This window comes from Jaculus jaculus, chromosome 3 (genome assembly GCF_020740685.1).
Source record: "Jaculus jaculus isolate mJacJac1 chromosome 3, mJacJac1.mat.Y.cur, whole genome shotgun sequence".
Classification (NCBI taxonomy): Eukaryota; Metazoa; Chordata; class Mammalia; order Rodentia; family Dipodidae; genus Jaculus; species Jaculus jaculus.
In genome coordinates this window covers 134,122,434-134,139,951 of record NC_059104.1, presented here as the reverse complement: position 1 = coordinate 134,139,951, position 17,518 = coordinate 134,122,434, and the positions used below count along the sequence as shown (strand labels likewise).

The 17,518-nt window shown below is 48.1% G+C and overlaps 1 protein-coding gene across 1 annotated transcript in view; it reads right to left on the bottom strand.

Moving 5' to 3' along the window:
• The window catches only part of Pcsk6 (proprotein convertase subtilisin/kexin type 6), a 205,664-nt gene extending 188,375 nt beyond the window's left edge, over positions 1–17,289 (bottom strand). Inside the window, exon 1 of the mRNA XM_045146095.1 lies at positions 17,032–17,289. Within this exon, the coding sequence (XP_045002030.1) occupies positions 17,032–17,289 (258 nt within the window). The remainder of the gene's footprint in view (positions 1–17,031) is intronic.
• Between the last annotated feature and the right edge of the window lie 229 nt (positions 17,290–17,518).

Below are 17,518 nucleotides of genomic sequence, written 5' to 3'. Positions count from 1 at the left end.
CCTTCAACTGCAGGACTGGGCACATTTACTTTTCCTGGGACTCTGCCCATAAAGAACTAGCAAGTGAAGGCCTCGGGAAGCCACATCAGTCCCTCTGGTGCCAACATGGCCCCACAGCACACCCTACAAGAGCAAGTGCTCCAAACCCGGTCCCATGAGGATGGCTTCGAGGACATCATTAGCTCCATTCCATGTCTAGAAGCTTCTGATCCCACCTCTAGACATGCCTTCATGATCGGGATAGCACAGGACTTTTGCCCCATTCACACCACTCCTTAACAACCTTTTTCTCCCAACATCTTATTATAAAATGTTTCAAACATATAGCAAAGTTGAAAGACAACTGTGAACAGGAGACAGCCATACTCCACCACTCTATTCTACCATGAACATATTCATTCAATCCCCTTATCGTAGCTGTCTTTATCCATCCACCCACCAGTCCATTTTAAGCTTGGTTCCCTCACTACAAAGTAAGCTGCAAACACTTCCACATACACATTCTTTTTAATTTTTTTTTAAACTTTTATTAACATTTTCCATGATTACAAAATATATCCCATGGTAATTCCCTCCCTCCCCACCCTCACACTTTCCCATTTGAAATTCCATTCTCCATCATATTACCTCACCATTACAATCATTGTAATTACATATATACAATATCAACCTATAAAGTATCCTCCTCCCTTCCTTTCTCTTCCCTTTATGTCTCCTTTTAAATTTTTTTTTTATTGACAACTTTCATAATTGTAGACAATGACCCATGGTAATTACCTCCCCCATTTTCCTCTTTGAAACTCCACTCTCCATCATATCCCCTCCCCCTCTCAATCAGACTATCAAGTGTTTAATATTTGCAGGGCACAGTGATGTACACCTTTAATCCCAGCATTCGGGAGGCAGAGGCAGGAGGATTGCTGTGATTTAGAGGCCACCTGAGACTACATAGTGAATTCCAGATCAGCCTGAGCTAGAGCAAGACCCTACCTCAGAAAAAAAAAAAAAAAATTTTTTAAAGTTTACTATTTACTTATAGGATGGTTTTCTTTTGTGGTAAATTTACCTGTGAAGAAATGAGCAAATATTCACAAAACATGTGCTAAGTTCTGATATATGGCCACCCATGTCCCCCAAACTTCTCCCAAGACTCAGAAGGTATCACCCCAAAACATCTCCCATGAACTTTCCCAGTCAATCCTCACTCTTACAGATGAGTCTCTCCCCCAACCGTCTGTAATGGGTTTGTCTGTTCTAGAGCTTTCTCAAATGGAATCATCCAGTTCCTTCTCTTCACATGATGCCTCTGAGGTTTTTCCACATGGGCACACATACCAGTTGCCTGTTCCTTTTCATTGCTCATTGTTGACATATCCCATTTTCTTGTGTCTATTTGCCTATGGATGTAACTAAGAAAACTCATATGGTGACAAACAAGTTACCTTTAATCTGCTAGGAGGGGCTGTCAGAGGCAGCACCCCATATGCTGAGAACCCAGCAATGGCACAGGGCACTGAGGACCTGCTCTGACTGACAGAAGCACTTGTTGGCTTTGACTCTCATCAAATCACCAAGCTCAGGCAAGGAAATCGCACCACCAGTTCCTGCCGGCCCCAGGAAGGTATGCATATGTCACTTGACGTGTCCTCACCACTTACTGACATATCTTCTATTGTTATGACAGGCTGATGCAGAAATCTCACTGGATTCAAGGCATGGGTTTCACATCAGCAAAATAGTTTGGGGAAAGACAGGGCACTTAAAATGGACTGGGGAAGTCTGGCAGAGGACTGCCTTCCTGCTGGTTGTGTCCTCTGTCCTTATTGATCTTTAGAGCATTAGTTTCATGTCCATGGTGCGTGCAGGGACACAGCCCAGTCTTGAGACTTGCAACGTGACAGTGAGATTCACATAATGCAGACACAGTGGTGAGAAGGGCAGTAAATGCACATACCAGGTTCCTTGGCCTTGCAGAAAAGGTTTCCCAATGGCAGAGTCTGCTTCTGTCTGCACAGGTCTTTGCTCAGGAGGGGCTGGAGGGAGCTGAGCCACTGCCTGGCATGGAGACAAGCCTGGCCAGCGCAGAACCAGCCCAGAACAAGTGCAAAGGCCAGTAAGTGACTACCTTCAGGAAAGGAACAAATTGCTGGAAAGCAGAACCAATGTTGAGCCAGGAAAGCGAGTTGGCTTTAAGATAGAATTTTCTGTAGCTCGCTGCAACCACCAAGCTTCTGACATGAGAAGAAAACAGAAAACCCATCCAGGGCTTCCTGTGAGGGAGAATAAAAATGGAGAGTGGGAAGCTTCTTCTATGAGGTTGGAGCAGGGTAGAGCATACTTAGAACAGGGATGCTACTAAGACGCCATAAGTCATGGGTCATCATGTGGGTTTGTGAGGTCTAGTTTCCCAAATGAGTGACATAGTGACATCAGTGTACTCACATCTACCTTTGGGATTGCATTTGGGTTTGAAGATGATTTAACATGAAATAGAATCAATTTTGTTTCATGAAGTTCCTGGTGTGACCAGATATCAAAAGGCAAAAATCCATCCCTTAGAGAAAACAAGGGTGGGGTATATTCGAGAGTGGTAATAAGTCAATTTTGTACCAGAACACTAGCCCCAATAGGAGAAAGCACTTCCCCAAGGGGGGTTTTGTCTTGCGCTGAAATAAGGGTTCTGGGCTGGGGGTGTGGTTCGGTGGTTGAGTAAGCACGTACCTAGCATATATGAGGCCCTGGGTTCTATCCAAAGCACTTCCAAAACAAAATAATTCTCATAAATGAAGGATTGTGAGGGCCAAGTCATGGTACATAAACTTGTTTAAGCCACTGAAATAATTCCAGCTTCTTGTTTGGACTAATACTATCATATTCTTGCAAGTGACAAATTAGAGACTACACAAAGACTATTGATGAGCTTCAGGCAACAAGACAGAAATAATTTCTTTTGTACTCCAGAAACTAGGCTTAACCAAGAGGAATATGAATTGAGACTTTTGTTTAAGTTTAAAAACAAAAAACAGAAGATCAAGATGTGTGTTAGACCAAGTGCAACGAAGGCCAAAAATGTACTTATTTTTCTATGTTAACACCTTTCCTCAAATAAACACACCTAAATAAACTCTGACTGGGACAGAGAGGCAGGGATCCAGGGACATGGAGTCTGACAGGCACGATACCACAGGCTTCCACTGTGACCCTTGAAGAGGACACATGGAAAGCTAAAACTAACATATGGCAGGAATCTCTGGGGACACAGGCCTGCCTGCCTCAACCCACCTATATAAGTCAGCACCTAGCATGCCAGGCTCGGAATCAGCTTTCCACAAACATTCACTGAACAAAAACAGCAGCATCTGGGCCCCACCCTGCCGATGGCATCAGGTGTACGCCAAGGTCTCACCGTCCTCAGACTTGTCTGTCTTCACGCTTGCTCTCAAAGTGTTGGGTTTTTTCCTTCCTCACTCTCATACCCATCTCCTACCCTTTCCCCCAATTTCTCTGCTCTGCTCTGTGCCTGAAGTGGCTGAGCCCTACAGACACCATCTCCTGGCCAATGACAGGCACCTGAAGGAGGCTGCATCCTCCACAGCACCAGGTCCCCGAAGGCTCTGCTAACATTTTGTTCTTCTGTCCCTTCACCTGAAGTGACCCAGCTCCTTCTATTTCTCATTCAGAACCCATAATGGAAGGTGAGTTGTTTCCAAATGGGATGCAGATTGAAATTCTGTCCAAACACAACCTCCCTTCCTGTTCCTCTGTCCACAGAAACCCTGAGGACCTTTTAAATGACACTGGTCCCAAAACCTTCCCCAGTCCACAAGGCGAAAACTGCCCAGCTCCCCTCAGTCACGCAGACCATTCGGAATCAGTCTCTGTTAAGGTTGCTGTTCCTCTTCTGTCTTTCTTGAGTTCTTGTCTGCTGCAGACAGGGATCCTCTACTCCTGTTCGCCCCTGAACACAAGGTCACAAGCCCAAAGCCTTACAAACAAATAGCACTGTGGGTTTTGCTAAAACAAACAAACAAGCAAACAAAAACCCACTGAACAAAGTTCAAAGAAATATCTGCAACATATTAAAAACATCTGCAATACAGAGTACCTTCAAATTATTAAGTTGGATAATTCAATTGAACTGGGAAAAGAATATAATAAGAAATGTGCAGAAGAATGGACGTGATGAGCAGATACATAAAGAAATATTTGATGTTGGGAGGCATCTGGAAGAAAATAAATCTAAATGGTCTAAGAACTGGTAAGTACAGAAAATGATGTCTTCACCCCACACTGACAACCTCCACCTTCTCTTACACCTGTGGGGACCAATGTTTAACACATTGCAACATGCAAATGTACTTGGACATGAGAGCCAGGCTACCTGGGTCAAATCTTGACTCTGGCACTTAGAAATTGTAAAATCATGGACAAGTTATCTTCCCTCTGTGTCTTGGGTTCCTCATCTGTAAGGTGGGGATAATAGCCCCTACCTCATGGGTTTTCTAAAAGACTAAATTAGTCAATACAAGAAAAGCACTTGGAAAATTACCTGTACACAGTAAGGACCAGATGGCTGACTGTGATTATCATTTATTATTATATCTTTTTGCCATTATGTATCCTACAGAAATTTTCCTGCATGTGCCCAGAGAGGCACAAATGGCAATGGTAGCATTGTTTAGTCTATGAAAAATTGGAGGTAAATCAAATAAACACCCATGGGAAAATGGTATAACAAAATATGCCATATCCATAAAAATATTTTTAAAGGTTTACTTATTATTTTCAAGAAGAAGAGAGAGAGAGGGAGAGAGAGAATGGGTATAAGAACCTCCTGCCACTGCAAAGGAACTCTAGCTGTAGGTACCACTTGGGGCATCTGGATTTACATGAGTACTGGGGAATTGCACCCAGACAAACAGGCTTTGCAAGTAAGTGCCATCTCCCCAGCCCCATAAATATCTTAACACTATTTAAAACCACTTAGAAAGAATGGGGCAGCTCTCTACATCCCAGCAAGGAAAGACTGTCAAGGTGGTAAAGAAAAACTAGGAACAGAAAAACATGCTTTGCTGGATCCAAGTTATGTAAAAACGAAAACCCCTATAAAGACAGGCTCCACATACAGTAGTAATATTTCAAGAGAAACAACAAACTGGTAATGGGATGAGGCGAGGAGGGAGACCTAGGATTTTCTTCCTCATGATACATCTGGCACTGTTTGAACTCTATAGTGGGACAGTAATTATATATGACATATTTACATTTTTTTTCATCTCACGCCGGGGATGAAACTCAGGAAAAAAAAAATAGCATGATGAGCAACCATGCTAACACAGAGATATGTCCCCAGCCTTGTAATGTTTAATAAAAAAAATTCTCGATGGACAATATTTCCAAACTCTGCAAGGCCAGTGATGTAAGATGGGGAGACACCAGGGGCACAGAGCCTATGGGTGGGGACAGGGTAGCAGTGGAACCACCTCCCCACAAGGTCTTGACATTCCAGACCAGCAGCACCTTCTTCTTTCCCCAGGAATCATAAATAATCCCTTGACCTCAATATTAAAGAAAGATTAAGCCAATTATGAGTGGCCACACAATGGCATACCAACTACCTGTTAAATATTTCACCATAGGTTAGTTACTGACTTGGGAGGCACAAGTTGCAAAACTATACAATCGATTTGTATCAGACATCTGTGTACATGTGTGTGTGAATGCACATGTGTATACACACAGTTTAAAAACTAGTAAAAAGACATGATCCAAATTTTAACAGGGGTCATGGATGAGGACTAAAGTCTTCTGTGTTTCCAAAGTTTTCTCCATTCATCTCTCTTTTCTCTCCCTTCTTCTGTCCTTTCCTTTCCCTGTCCTCCACTCTCCTTCCCTCTCCCTCCCCCCTTTCATCACTGAGCAAGCTCAAGAGAGCTTTGTAATGCCATTGTGTTCCTCCTTACAGGCCGGGGTCCCCATTCCATCTCTCCTCTCTTTGGGTTCTGTGTTCCCACTCTGATGCTGGGTCCCACATCCATGGAAACACCCAGGGAGGGTATCCAGAACGGTTCCTTGCTCTTGAGAGTATTGGACCCAATGTCCTGAATGCTGGACTAGGGCTGGGGTGTGGTTCAGTGTCACAGTGCTTGCCTAGCAGGTACAAAGCCCCCGGGTTTGCTCCCCAGAAAAGCTGGTCTGCCTTCATTCCTGCATAGATAAGCCTCTGATGTGCACTTCAGGCCAAAAGCCTGGTAAGAGGGGAGGATGCTAAGTACCACATAGGTACCTTCCCAGGGCACCACCCCTCTAACCCCAACTGGCCTTGGCCTAGACCTAGACTCGCCTTGGCCCTTCTGCCTTTGCCTTTTGGAGGAGCCAAGCCCTGACCAGCTCAGATGGCCACCTGCTCTGCGCAGCCTTGCCTAACAGGCAGACAGTAGCTAGGTATGGCCTACAACCCACTCTGTCATTTTTTTGTCATTTTTAGTATGGATATTAGCCATCTACTAAGTTATAGTAAGTTACTCAACTTCTCTGGGCCTCAGTTTGCTCCTCTGGATAATGGGGTCAATACCAGGACTCTGGTATTCACAGCAGTGTTTGGTGGTAGTCATGGTGGGAGGGGAACCCGCTGACCCAGCTGTTATTCTAATGAGACACAGTCACGCTGGGGACAGAGACACAGTGCGCACTCAGACCCAGAATGCTGCTTCACAGACTAAATCTCTCACAAAAGACTCTCACAGAGGCCTGGAGAGACCCAAGCCTCCTTTTCTACCTTCTCCTCCCCTCCCTCTGATCCTGGCACACCCGGGCTCCTGAGTCATGTTTCTTTCTTCAGGGAACACCAGCCTAGGGTTTGAGGCTCTTCCATGTGTACCAGTTTTGCCCTGCAGCAGCCACACGGCCTCAGGGATGAGTAAGGTAATGCCTTGACCTTGATTTCCAAGTCCTCATATCACTGAGCAAAACCTGGTCGGGGGAACACACAGCCCAATGCCAAGGTACCATTAGATGTCACAGGGTAGAAGCCACACAATGTTCGACTACGAGCAACCATCGCGAGTACTTGCCAATCACGAACCTACAGCTCAGCATAAGGAGCTAATAAAATTAGCATTTTTCCTTTATTCATGTTCTGAGGATCATTTACTTTTGGTGAGTGGAATTAAGACACCACATATCCCGGAAGAAAGAAAGTGTACAGGTATGTTGTTCACTAAATCCCAAGGAGACAAAAAATGAGCGTAATAAAAATATCGCTACAAGGTGCTACAGTCTGGGGGAAAGAAAGACACCTCCACACACCAGAGCCAGGTCCTTCATGGGGCTCTGGACGTAGTATTCAGCCCTGTTCATACAGACAAGTCAGGAGAGACCACTTCAGCTAATCTTAAGGACAGGGGTTTCTCCTGGTAGAAAACACAGGGAATTAGGTCCTGGGTTAAACAACAACGGATTGTAGGGGTAAAGAAAGCAAGCAGGAGTAAAGTTTGAAGATCACTAAAGTCCTGGTAAGGGAGGAGCTGGGGCTGAGGACAGGCAGGAGGCCAGGCCAGTTTGCTCACTGAGGGTGAGAGATGCTGCGCTTTGCTACAGAGACACTTTTGTAGGTTTGACAACAGGAAGGGACAGAGAGATGCTCTTGGTTCTACAGCACCCTCTGGTTGGCAGTATGGGCCAAGACTGGGAAGAAGGCAGGGCGGGCAGTGAGGCAGGAATCAGAATTGCACATGAGAGTGAGTGGTAGGCCTGGCCTGCGCTGTGGCTATGGTCTGGGGGAGAAGAGAAAGGAGAGCGAGGGGGAGAAATTGAGGAGACAGAGAGAAAGAGAGGGAGCCAGGTGTGGTGGCGCACACCTTTAATCCCAGCACTCAGGAGGCAGAGGTAGGAAAATTGCTGTGAGTTCAAGGCCACCCTGAGACTGCACAGTGAATTCCAGGTCAGCCTGGGCTAGAGGGAGACCCTGCCTCAAAACAAAACAAAATGAAACAGAAAAAGAGAGAGAGAGAGAGAAGGAAAGGAGGGGGAAGGGAAGACAGGGAAGTCAAGGGGAGAGGTAGAGAGAGAAAGGCTGGTCAGAATTGTGGTCAATGGGCACTAACATCAGGAAACGAAGAAATGCAAGGATGTGTCCTCAAGCCTTTTCTCGAGGATCAGTCCTCAAGTACAGGAAATGAGGAGTAAGCACAGGAGCAGCTCCGGGGTGCAGGGCGAGCCATGGAACTCCAGAGAGCTGGCCCTGAAGGACCTAATGACATAAGGGCACTCCCTCTTTCTCCTTCCACTGCCCTTCTTAATCTTCATCTGGGTGGTGGCTGGTGAGTATATCACACAGGCGGTCAACAAGGAGGCTTTGGGACTGTTTCTGAGAGTTGTCACCAGGACATCTGGAAAGCAAAGAGGAAAAGTTTGGAAATCCAATTTCCTTCCAAAACACTACAGATTTGTTCACCTTGTGGTCTAGGTGGTCTCACTGACCACTGATAATCCAGCTTTACTCAAAAAGGACTCCATGACTACTGAGAATGACCGGTAACAAAAATATTAGGAGGCTCCATGGAAGGCCACGCACAGCACAGCATAGCAGAGCCTCAAGTCCGGCCCGGCTGCGGGACACAGCGAGGGTCTACGGGGTGTGGCTTGTTTGTGCCCAAGTGGCCGGAAGGGAGACAATGAGTCTATTTCTTCCTCTCTGCGGTGCCACCATCTCGACACTGAGGGCATTGATGGGCTGGTTACCATAGGAACCCGAGGCTGCTGATCCCATCCCACAGAGTGAGAGGCTCCCAACAGCTGATGGCTATTCATCCCTGTTCCTTGCAGAACCGGACAGGGGCCTTGTGCCTGCCACTGCGTTTCCAGAATCCTCAAAGAGCACAGACACTAGGACACCAGGAACAGCCATGATTTGATGAGATGATGACAGGACCTGTGACGTCTGAAGCATGTAGGGCAGGAGCCCAGGCATTGCTAATCACAGGGCTCGTGAGGAGCTGACCAGCCCCAGAAGCAAAGCATGGTGTTGCAGGAGGCTGAACTCAAGCATGGGCAACACACAGGATGGTCAGTAGCTGAGTGAATCAAGAGACTAAGATTAAAAGGCAGTTTGGTGGACATGTTCTGTAAACCACATATAAAAGTTGGGCCTGACTGCTCCTCCATGAAGGCTCACAGCCACTGAAAGAACTCACAGCATGAATGAATACAGGCCCCGTGCCACAGGCTGTCCCAGCATGATTTCCCAACCATCGGAGGACTCAGTAGTGAGGTTAGACTTGACCTCTGAGAGCAGCCAGGGGAGCCCCTTCACACTTACCGAGAAGACCAGAAGCTACTGGCAGACACAGAGAAGCCAGCAGGCAATAAACGTCAGAATGATGACAGTGCTTAGGAGCCAGGAAGAAAGGCACCTCCTCTGGCCTGGGGAACTCAGAGGAAGCCAGGTGACAAATCTCAACAGTGGACCTGAGCCAGAAGGACCAGGGACAATGAGGGTAGGGATACATTCTAGGCAGGAAGGGCAGTGTGAGAAGGCCTATAAGGATGACCAAGAGTGAAGGGGTTCGAGAGCCTGCAGCTGGGGTTTGAGTGGGAGGTGGCGCTGAGGCAGGAGACTGTACAGAAATGTAGGCAGGAGAAAGGAGAGAGGGGGCCCTGTTGCACTGCACTACACAGTGGCAGGGAGAAGTAGGGGGCCTGAGAGCTAGTCCGTGGGTGATGACCAGATAGGAGGCCCGGGAGCAAGTGAAGCGATGGTGACTCCCGGGCCTCTCTTGCTGAGGCACCAGGCTGGAAGGTGGTCCCAGGAAGGACGCAAAGGAGGATGAGGTCTGTAGCAGTGGGCTCAGCCTAGCTGTTAATGTGCAGAGTGACCGAAAATAGCACCTCAGGAGACCAGAAAGGTTGGGTTTGTATTTTTATGGAGAGATATAAGACTGAATGTTGGTGAGAAGGAGCCTGCTGTCCCATACAGAACAATGTAGCATGCAGCATCATGAAAGCTAGCAAACGTGTGTGAGTACGTGAATTTTAGTGCCAGACAGAAGGAAGGAGAAACAGTGGGTAGAGGCTCACTGGACACTCATTCGTTCATTTCAGCAGAAAGCTGAAAGGCTTTCAGTAGCTGGATGCCTTACTCTGACTGAGAAGCAGGGACCAGGCCCATTTACCAAGGGTGGTTAATGTGCACTGAGCCAGAGGGTGTGGGTTTGGGCCCTGGTCATGGATTTGTCAGAATCTAACTGGACCTAATGCCCCATCACCAGTAAACAGGCCTGGTGACATCGCTCTGAAGGAGATGAAGGTATGAGACTTCCAGAGCGAGGGCGAGCACACACCAGGGCTGCCGATCAGTTCCAAGGTCACAACACAGTCCCAAGAGCCAGGAGGGAGATAGGCCCAGAGGACAAGCACTCAGAAGCACTCTATATGCAGGCTATTGGGAGGAGGAGGGGGAAGAAGAAGAAAAGGAGGGAGAAGAAGAGAAGAAAGAAGGTATCTGGGCTGCGCTGGGAAGCCAAGAATTACATTTTAGACAGTGAAGTCTGTGCAGACGCTCAAAGACCCAAAAGAGCTTGGGATGTTCTCAGGACAGCAGATTTCTGAACACTGGAAAACAGTGTCTGAGCAGCCCTGTGGCCACCCAAAGTGCAAAGCAAGGCAGAGGTCTCAGTGTCCACAGGCTCCCTGGCCCTGTCAATAGCTCAGTGTTTCTGATGTGCTCCTTAGTGTGCACCTAGAGACACCCAAACACTTCCAGTGGGCTGGTCAGCTGGGCCAGCTGCGTACACTCCACTCTGTGTCTACCTTTGGATATTGCCATGTGAGGCCTTCCTGGACCGACACACTGAAACCAGACTGTTTTCAGTCACCGACTTCCACCCCAGTCTCAGTCATCCTGCAGGGTTAAAACCCTGTCCACTTAGATTTTTGGCCATCTGAGAAAAGATGCCAAATGAGAGAGTATGTATTAATACAAGCCTTAAAATGCTGATGTTGTCTGGGTTGCCCAGTACACATCCAGGTGGCTCAGAGCATAACACCAAGACAGCTTCCAGCCAAAAGCCAGAAGCCAAGAACTGGATCACAGGTGGTAACTATTCTGGGTTTCCCCTTGTCCCTACAGAGCCTCTGACATTGTCTGGAACGAGTTCTGGCCCACTATTTTATCACCTGTAAAGGTTTCCGTGGTAAGAACGAGGCATGGCAATCATCCTGTGAACAAATGAATTCCACAGGACCACCTGAAACTCTGGGCTAGGTATGGCCTGTGCAGAAGCTATTTTAAGTAAAACTATTTAAGGAAAGTTTAAAATCATTTAAGGCTCTCAGATCTCTTAGGGTCCTGGCAGCCAGCCTGCCCTTTTATGCTCAAACCTCAGAACTAACAAATTAGCTCAATACCTCAGGAGAAGCAAAAATGCAAAGGAAAGCACAGTGTCCGAGCCACCCTTCAGATAAACATCACTTCTGGAAGCTGCAGGGCTGAACGCCACTGTTCACATGCGGAGAAGACGGTGTTGCACACCCTTCACATAAACAGTTTGCCTTTGTCGGGAGTCATCCATGTCAAAGGTTACCATGTCCATGGGTTGGAACAAGGGCCTTTCTGCCAAGAGGTAGAATGAAAGAGAAAGGAGCATGGTACAGAGGACGGGCAATGGCTGGGAGCCAGGGTCCCTGGCTCTGGGGGCAGCTCTGTCTAAATAGCCCTGTGTGATCGGCAGCCAGGCATTCTGTTCTCTAAGTCACCATTTCCATGACAAGTGGATGGGCCCAGCCTGGGAGACCTGAAGCAAGGACTTCTTACCTGAGCCCAAAGGCACTTGGGCGCCTACGGGTGTGCTTTAAGTGATCCAGGAACATCGCTGGAAGTGTCTATTTTGTACCTGTCTTCTCCTTTAAAATTTTATGTGTCGGTAGGGGTATATGTGGACATATATGTACACATGCATGTTGCATGCATTTATATGCAGCATTTTGTGTAATGAATTGTGATACAAAGAAAAGTATAAAATGTCTACATGTGATTTTGTACATAAACAGACATATTCCTAGCAGCATATAGCTGTTCTTCAACGTACACCAGAGATTAGTTCTAGGATCCCTACTGATACCACAATCCAAGGATGGCCGAGCCCCTTACATGAAATGGCCCAGTACTTGTATAGAGCCCATACAGCCTCTCACACACTTTCAGTCACCTCTAGATGACTTAGACTTAAGACAACAGGTGCTGCTTAAATCACAGTGGTTCCGTGCTGCTTACTCTGTATATCTTCAGTACAGATGCATTTTTCTCTGAATAATTTCTATTCAGTGTGGTTTAAGGCCAATGATGAGAAACACAGAGGGCATACGTGTATGTGTTATGAATTAGAATGCCACCGATAAAGTTCAATGTTCCCCTCTTCTCTTTCTCAGAGGCTACTACTAACTAGAATTTGGAGGGGATTCTTGCAGCCTGAGTGTTTAAACTTTTATTACAACTACAACAACCCATAAATAATATAGTATGTGGGCTGGAGAGATGGAATAGCAGTTAAAGTACTTGCCTGTAAAGCCTAAGGATCCAGGTTAGATTCACCAGCACCCACATAAGCCAGATGCACAAAGTGGCACATGCATCTGGAGTTCATGTGCAGTGGCTGGAGGCCCTGGCACACCCATTTTCTCTCTCTTTCAATAAACAAATAATAATTTTTAAACATTTTTTTAAAAATACAGTATTACTTTGTTTCCACAAATATGATTACACTATATATTTGGAAATGCTTTTTTTTTTTTTTTTTTGCCTTTTTAACCCCACATTAATTTTTTTTTTTTTTTTTGAGGTAGGGTTTCACTGTAGCTCAGGCTGACCTTGAATTCACTAGTAGTCTGTCTCAGGCCGGCCTGGAACTTGCGGGATCCTCCTGCCTCTGCCTCCTGAGTGCTAGGATTAAATGCATGAGTCACCATGCCCAGCTCCACATTGATTTTTAAATTTGCTTTGTTTAAAAAAAAAATGTCTCAGTGGACATTCCTGTCTGCCTTCTTGTTCACATAGGTGAGTTTCTCCAGTGTGTGCCTCAATATGAAGTTGTTGGCCCATATGGAACCAGAATGTCCTCTAAAGTATGAACGTGCCAATTTCCTCCAGCAACAATAAGAGTTCTTGCCAACACTCAGCGCTGACATTGTTCCACACCTGTTGCCAATCTGATAGGTGTGAAATGGGATCTCGTGGCTGCCTTTGGCAACTGCCAGGGAGGCTGAGCATCTTTTCTTTATTGGCTATTTGAATTTCCTCTTTCATAGTATTTGTGTATTTCCTCATCTTCCTATCTAGCATTTATCTTTTTTGAATTAGTGTTTTGAAATAATCTATGTGTTAATTTGTTATATCTATCTTTCCTAGTCTATCGCCTTCTCTGTTAAACTGTTAAAATAGTTTTGTACGTAATTTTTATTTTAATGTATCAATCTCTTCCTCTTGCATTCATTTCTTTTTGTATTTCATTAGGAAGTTTGGTTTTTTTTCCTTTCCCAATGTCATAAAGGTAGGGTTTTTGTTTAGTTTTGCTTTCTTCTAAATTTCTTATACACACTAGGGTCTTTAGTTCTGCCTGGAATTTAGTGCACAGTGTAGGTTCAAAATCTAATTGTTTCTCCATGTGGACAGTCAGTTCTCTCGGAACCACTTATTAAGTAAATGGTCCATCTTTCCCCACCCGTTTGTAGCTATTTTGCTGGCATGCACAGTTTCCCACACATGCTTGGGTTTAAGTCCATCCCACTAAGGGGCAGAGCCACCACTGGGCCAATGCCAAACTGTCGTGAGCACTGCAGCGTCCCTCCTCACTCTTCTTCCTCAGACTTGCCGGGAGGATTCTTGAGCCCGGCTAGCCCCTGTGAATTCTAAAATCTAGGGATTCCACATATAACCGTGCTAGGACTTAAACAAGGTTACATTAATCTAGTAGATTAATTTAAGAGTAACTAATATTCAGGAGTTGGAGGTGGGGCTCAGTGGCAGAGCAATTATGTAACATGTGCAAGGCATTGGGTTCAATTCTCAGAACCTAAAAAAATTATCACTTTTTCCATAAAAGTCTCCCTTTAGAAAAGGATCCTTACATATCTTAAAGCTTTTACAATGACATGAATCCATTTCTTTTATTGTCTCAGATACTGGTGAGCAGGTAGCTAGCATTGCTTAGCAGCCCACTCCACTCTCTCACTAGTTCTAAGAGTTAATTTCTAAGTTCCTTTGGAAGCATGTAGTTCGCCCAATTGTCCAGAATGATATCTGACTTGCTAAACTTCATTCCCTAAAAAAAAACTTGTTGCATTATCTGACTGGGGGTCAATAGTCTTATTTCTAATGAGTCTGTATCAGACTGTGAAAGACAGCCTTCACTGGAGAAAGGAAAATACCACTGCCATAAGTTACTTTGGATCCATGTTAAATAAGCCAAGCCATTTATCAGTTATATGAAAGAAAGTAAAACAATCAAGCAAGAACTTCCATCCAGTCACGAGGAGTGGATGGGAAAACCAAAGTCGTGAGTCAGGCAGGCACAGAACCTGACAGTAATTGGCCATTAAGGGTTTGTAGGAAGAGTCACACAAAGAAGATCTCAGACTGGAGAATACAGCAGGTGACACACGCTTACCGTGTGGACGCAAACAGCTTCCCTCCCTCGCTTCACCCAGTTTACTCACCTATAAATCAAAGCTAATAACATCTACATCTTATTTATGAGTCACAAATTCTCCCAGTTGAAAAAGGCAATAGGGTTTTTAAAGAGTTCTTACTGAGTGGGTAGAGGTTGGAAAGCTCCAGGCCTTTTCCACATTAGCAGTGCACTTAAAGGTAGGGAAAGAAAAGCTAGTTTGGGAATACAGAGTAATAGGCCTTGCTTGAGTAATTATACCCAAGCCTTAGGGACAGCTCCTATCTCCAGCCCGGTCATCCTTCAGTTGAGAAATGTCCCTATGGCATCTCTGTCAACACCAGGCCTACCAAGTTCAGTGACCAGGCTTGTGGAGTCCATCCTGACAGCACTGTGCAAAGGTGGGGAGACTGTCAGACACCCGGGAGCATCCCAGGGCAAAGGGTGCTTTCAAGGAGAGTCTTACGGGTAAAGAAAGACATGTGAGCGGACCCCATTCATTAGTGAACACAGTCGGTTCACAGGTCTGCTTGACCAGGAGTCAGCACAGTCATTCCTGATTCCAGATACGTCCAGGGGGTGGTGGCTGTGCACATCTGTCTCTGTCCCGCAATGCCCAAGAGCTCAAAGCTCAACTTCAGTTCTGCTCTGCTCATGGAATTGTGGGACCCCATATCTCAGGCACTTTGTAATTTGACACACAGCTTAAAAGTCGCTTTCAGCTGAAGCCAAATAGTAGGGCCACCTGAGCAGGGCAGCAAAGAGAGGCAAGCATCTGGGCCCTAAGCAAACAGGACAGCCTTCACCAGCCCAATCAGCAGATATGACAGTTATAAAGGGAAATGAAGTCCCCCACTCAACTCACATGTTGTTTGAAGACACACAAAACATGTCATTGTGCTCTTTCAGATAAACTCTGACCTGCCTCATGAAGGTGACCTCAAACAGCACAAACTATCCTTCCAAGAAGTCTCCCACTTCACAGCAGAACCAAGTGTAAATGTCATTTAGATCAGGACCACACACTTTGCTGGCTTCTGTGACAGATGATGATTGAACTAAATTTACCACTGCCTTGGCACTGGGGCTTGAGTTATGTATGAGGTGGCACTTCCTTGACACTTCACTTGACTCTCTGGAGTGTGTCCTCTGTCGATTTGTTCACTGCCCCAAGGGGTCTCCCGGTGGGACCACACACTTGAACTAGCTGAGGCGCTTCATGGGCCATAAATTGGCATCAACTCATCCCATTGCCCCTCTGCGGGGTTGCAGCAGGGCAAATAGCCCTGCGTGGGCTGTCCTGAGCTTTGCTACCTTCCTGGCCATGCCCAAGGCCTTGGGTTTCATCCCTAACACAGCATAAAAGACCAGGCATGGGGTATGTACTCTGGGTGGTAGAGGTAGGAAGATCAGAAGTTCAAGGTCACCATCCTTGGCTACACAGTGTGTTCCAAGCAGCCAACCTAGGACAAGAGACCCTGTCTCAAAACACGAAATAAATAAATAAATACTTGGCTTTTCTTGCTAATTGACAGCCAGTGCTCCATGCCATGTCCCTGCTTAACAGGGGGAAGTGCTGCTGTCTTGCTTCTGAACAACACTGGGGTCGCCCCAACCACTGCATGCGGTATGCTGCCACCATCTTTCCGGATAAGCAAGTCAAGGAAATGACTTGCCTAAGGTCACGCCTGCAGTACGCAAACAGCTCTATCTTTCCAACCGCAGCCAGAGTCAAAGCAAATCTATCTCCCTGGATGCCCAGGGAGGTTTTTAATTCAAAGTCTCGGTCCTGCGGCCGGAGCACGGCTGCTGGCTCCGGCGCGGTCCGGGGAGCCTCACTGACCCAGACTTAAGTCGTGAGCGCGGGCACACCCGGGACGCCGCCGTGCAGACAGCGAAGGACCGAGAGCGGGTCCCCGCGCCAGGATCATGTCGCTCAACCAGCGACTCCCTGCCCTGGCTGGCGCACCCGGCCCAGAGCCCCGCGCCGTCGGTCTAGGGCAAAGTGGCCGGCGTAGTGTCGCCAGGGTTCGGTGGGCACCGCGAGTGGACAGAGCGCGACACCCTAGGGAGCTCCCACTCCCGTGCAGCCGGGCAGGTGTCCGCTCTAGGCACAAGCTCCGGAGCCTAGCGACACCCCGGGCGTGGGGACCCGCGGCCTCCGGCGGGTCACCTGGTCCTCGGGGCCGACTTGTCGCACGCGTCCCACTCCCGGTGAGTCCCGCGGGCGCGCGGGCAGAGCGATGCCGGCCGCCTTCCCGCGCCGGGCGGCGCGGCGGGCGTGCGGGGACCAGAGGCGTCCCCCTGCCGCGGGGCCAGGGGAAAGTTTGGGGGACGAGCGAGCGGGGGAGCGGGGACCGGCCGCACTCACCTGGCCCAAGTTGAGGTAGCCGTGCGCCGCGGCCACGCGGTCCGCCGCGGCGGGCCCGCCGAGCACTTGCACTGCCCAGTGGTTGGTGTAGACGGGGCGCGGCGGCGGCGGCGTGGGCGCGGAGCAGGCGGCCGGCAGCGCGAGCAGCAGCAGCCAGCGCCAGGGGCTCGGGGTCGGCCGGAGCCCAGGCCCGCCGGCGCCCCCTGCGCCCCGCGTGGCGGCGGCGGCGGCGGCCCGGGGCGGCGCGCGCGGAGGCATGGCAGCGGCGAGGCTCGCGCGGCGGGCGCCCGAGCGGCGAGTGCGCCGGGGGGTGGGGTGCCGCCTTTTAAAGCCGCTCCGCGCCGGGGAAGCGCCGCCGCCGCCGCCGCCGCCGCCGCGGGCGGGAGGGAGCCAGGGAGGAGGAGGAGGAGGGCGACGACGACGGCGACGAGGAGGAGGAGGAGGCGGCGGCCACGGCGCGTTCCCGCCCGCGCGGCCCGGTGGCGCC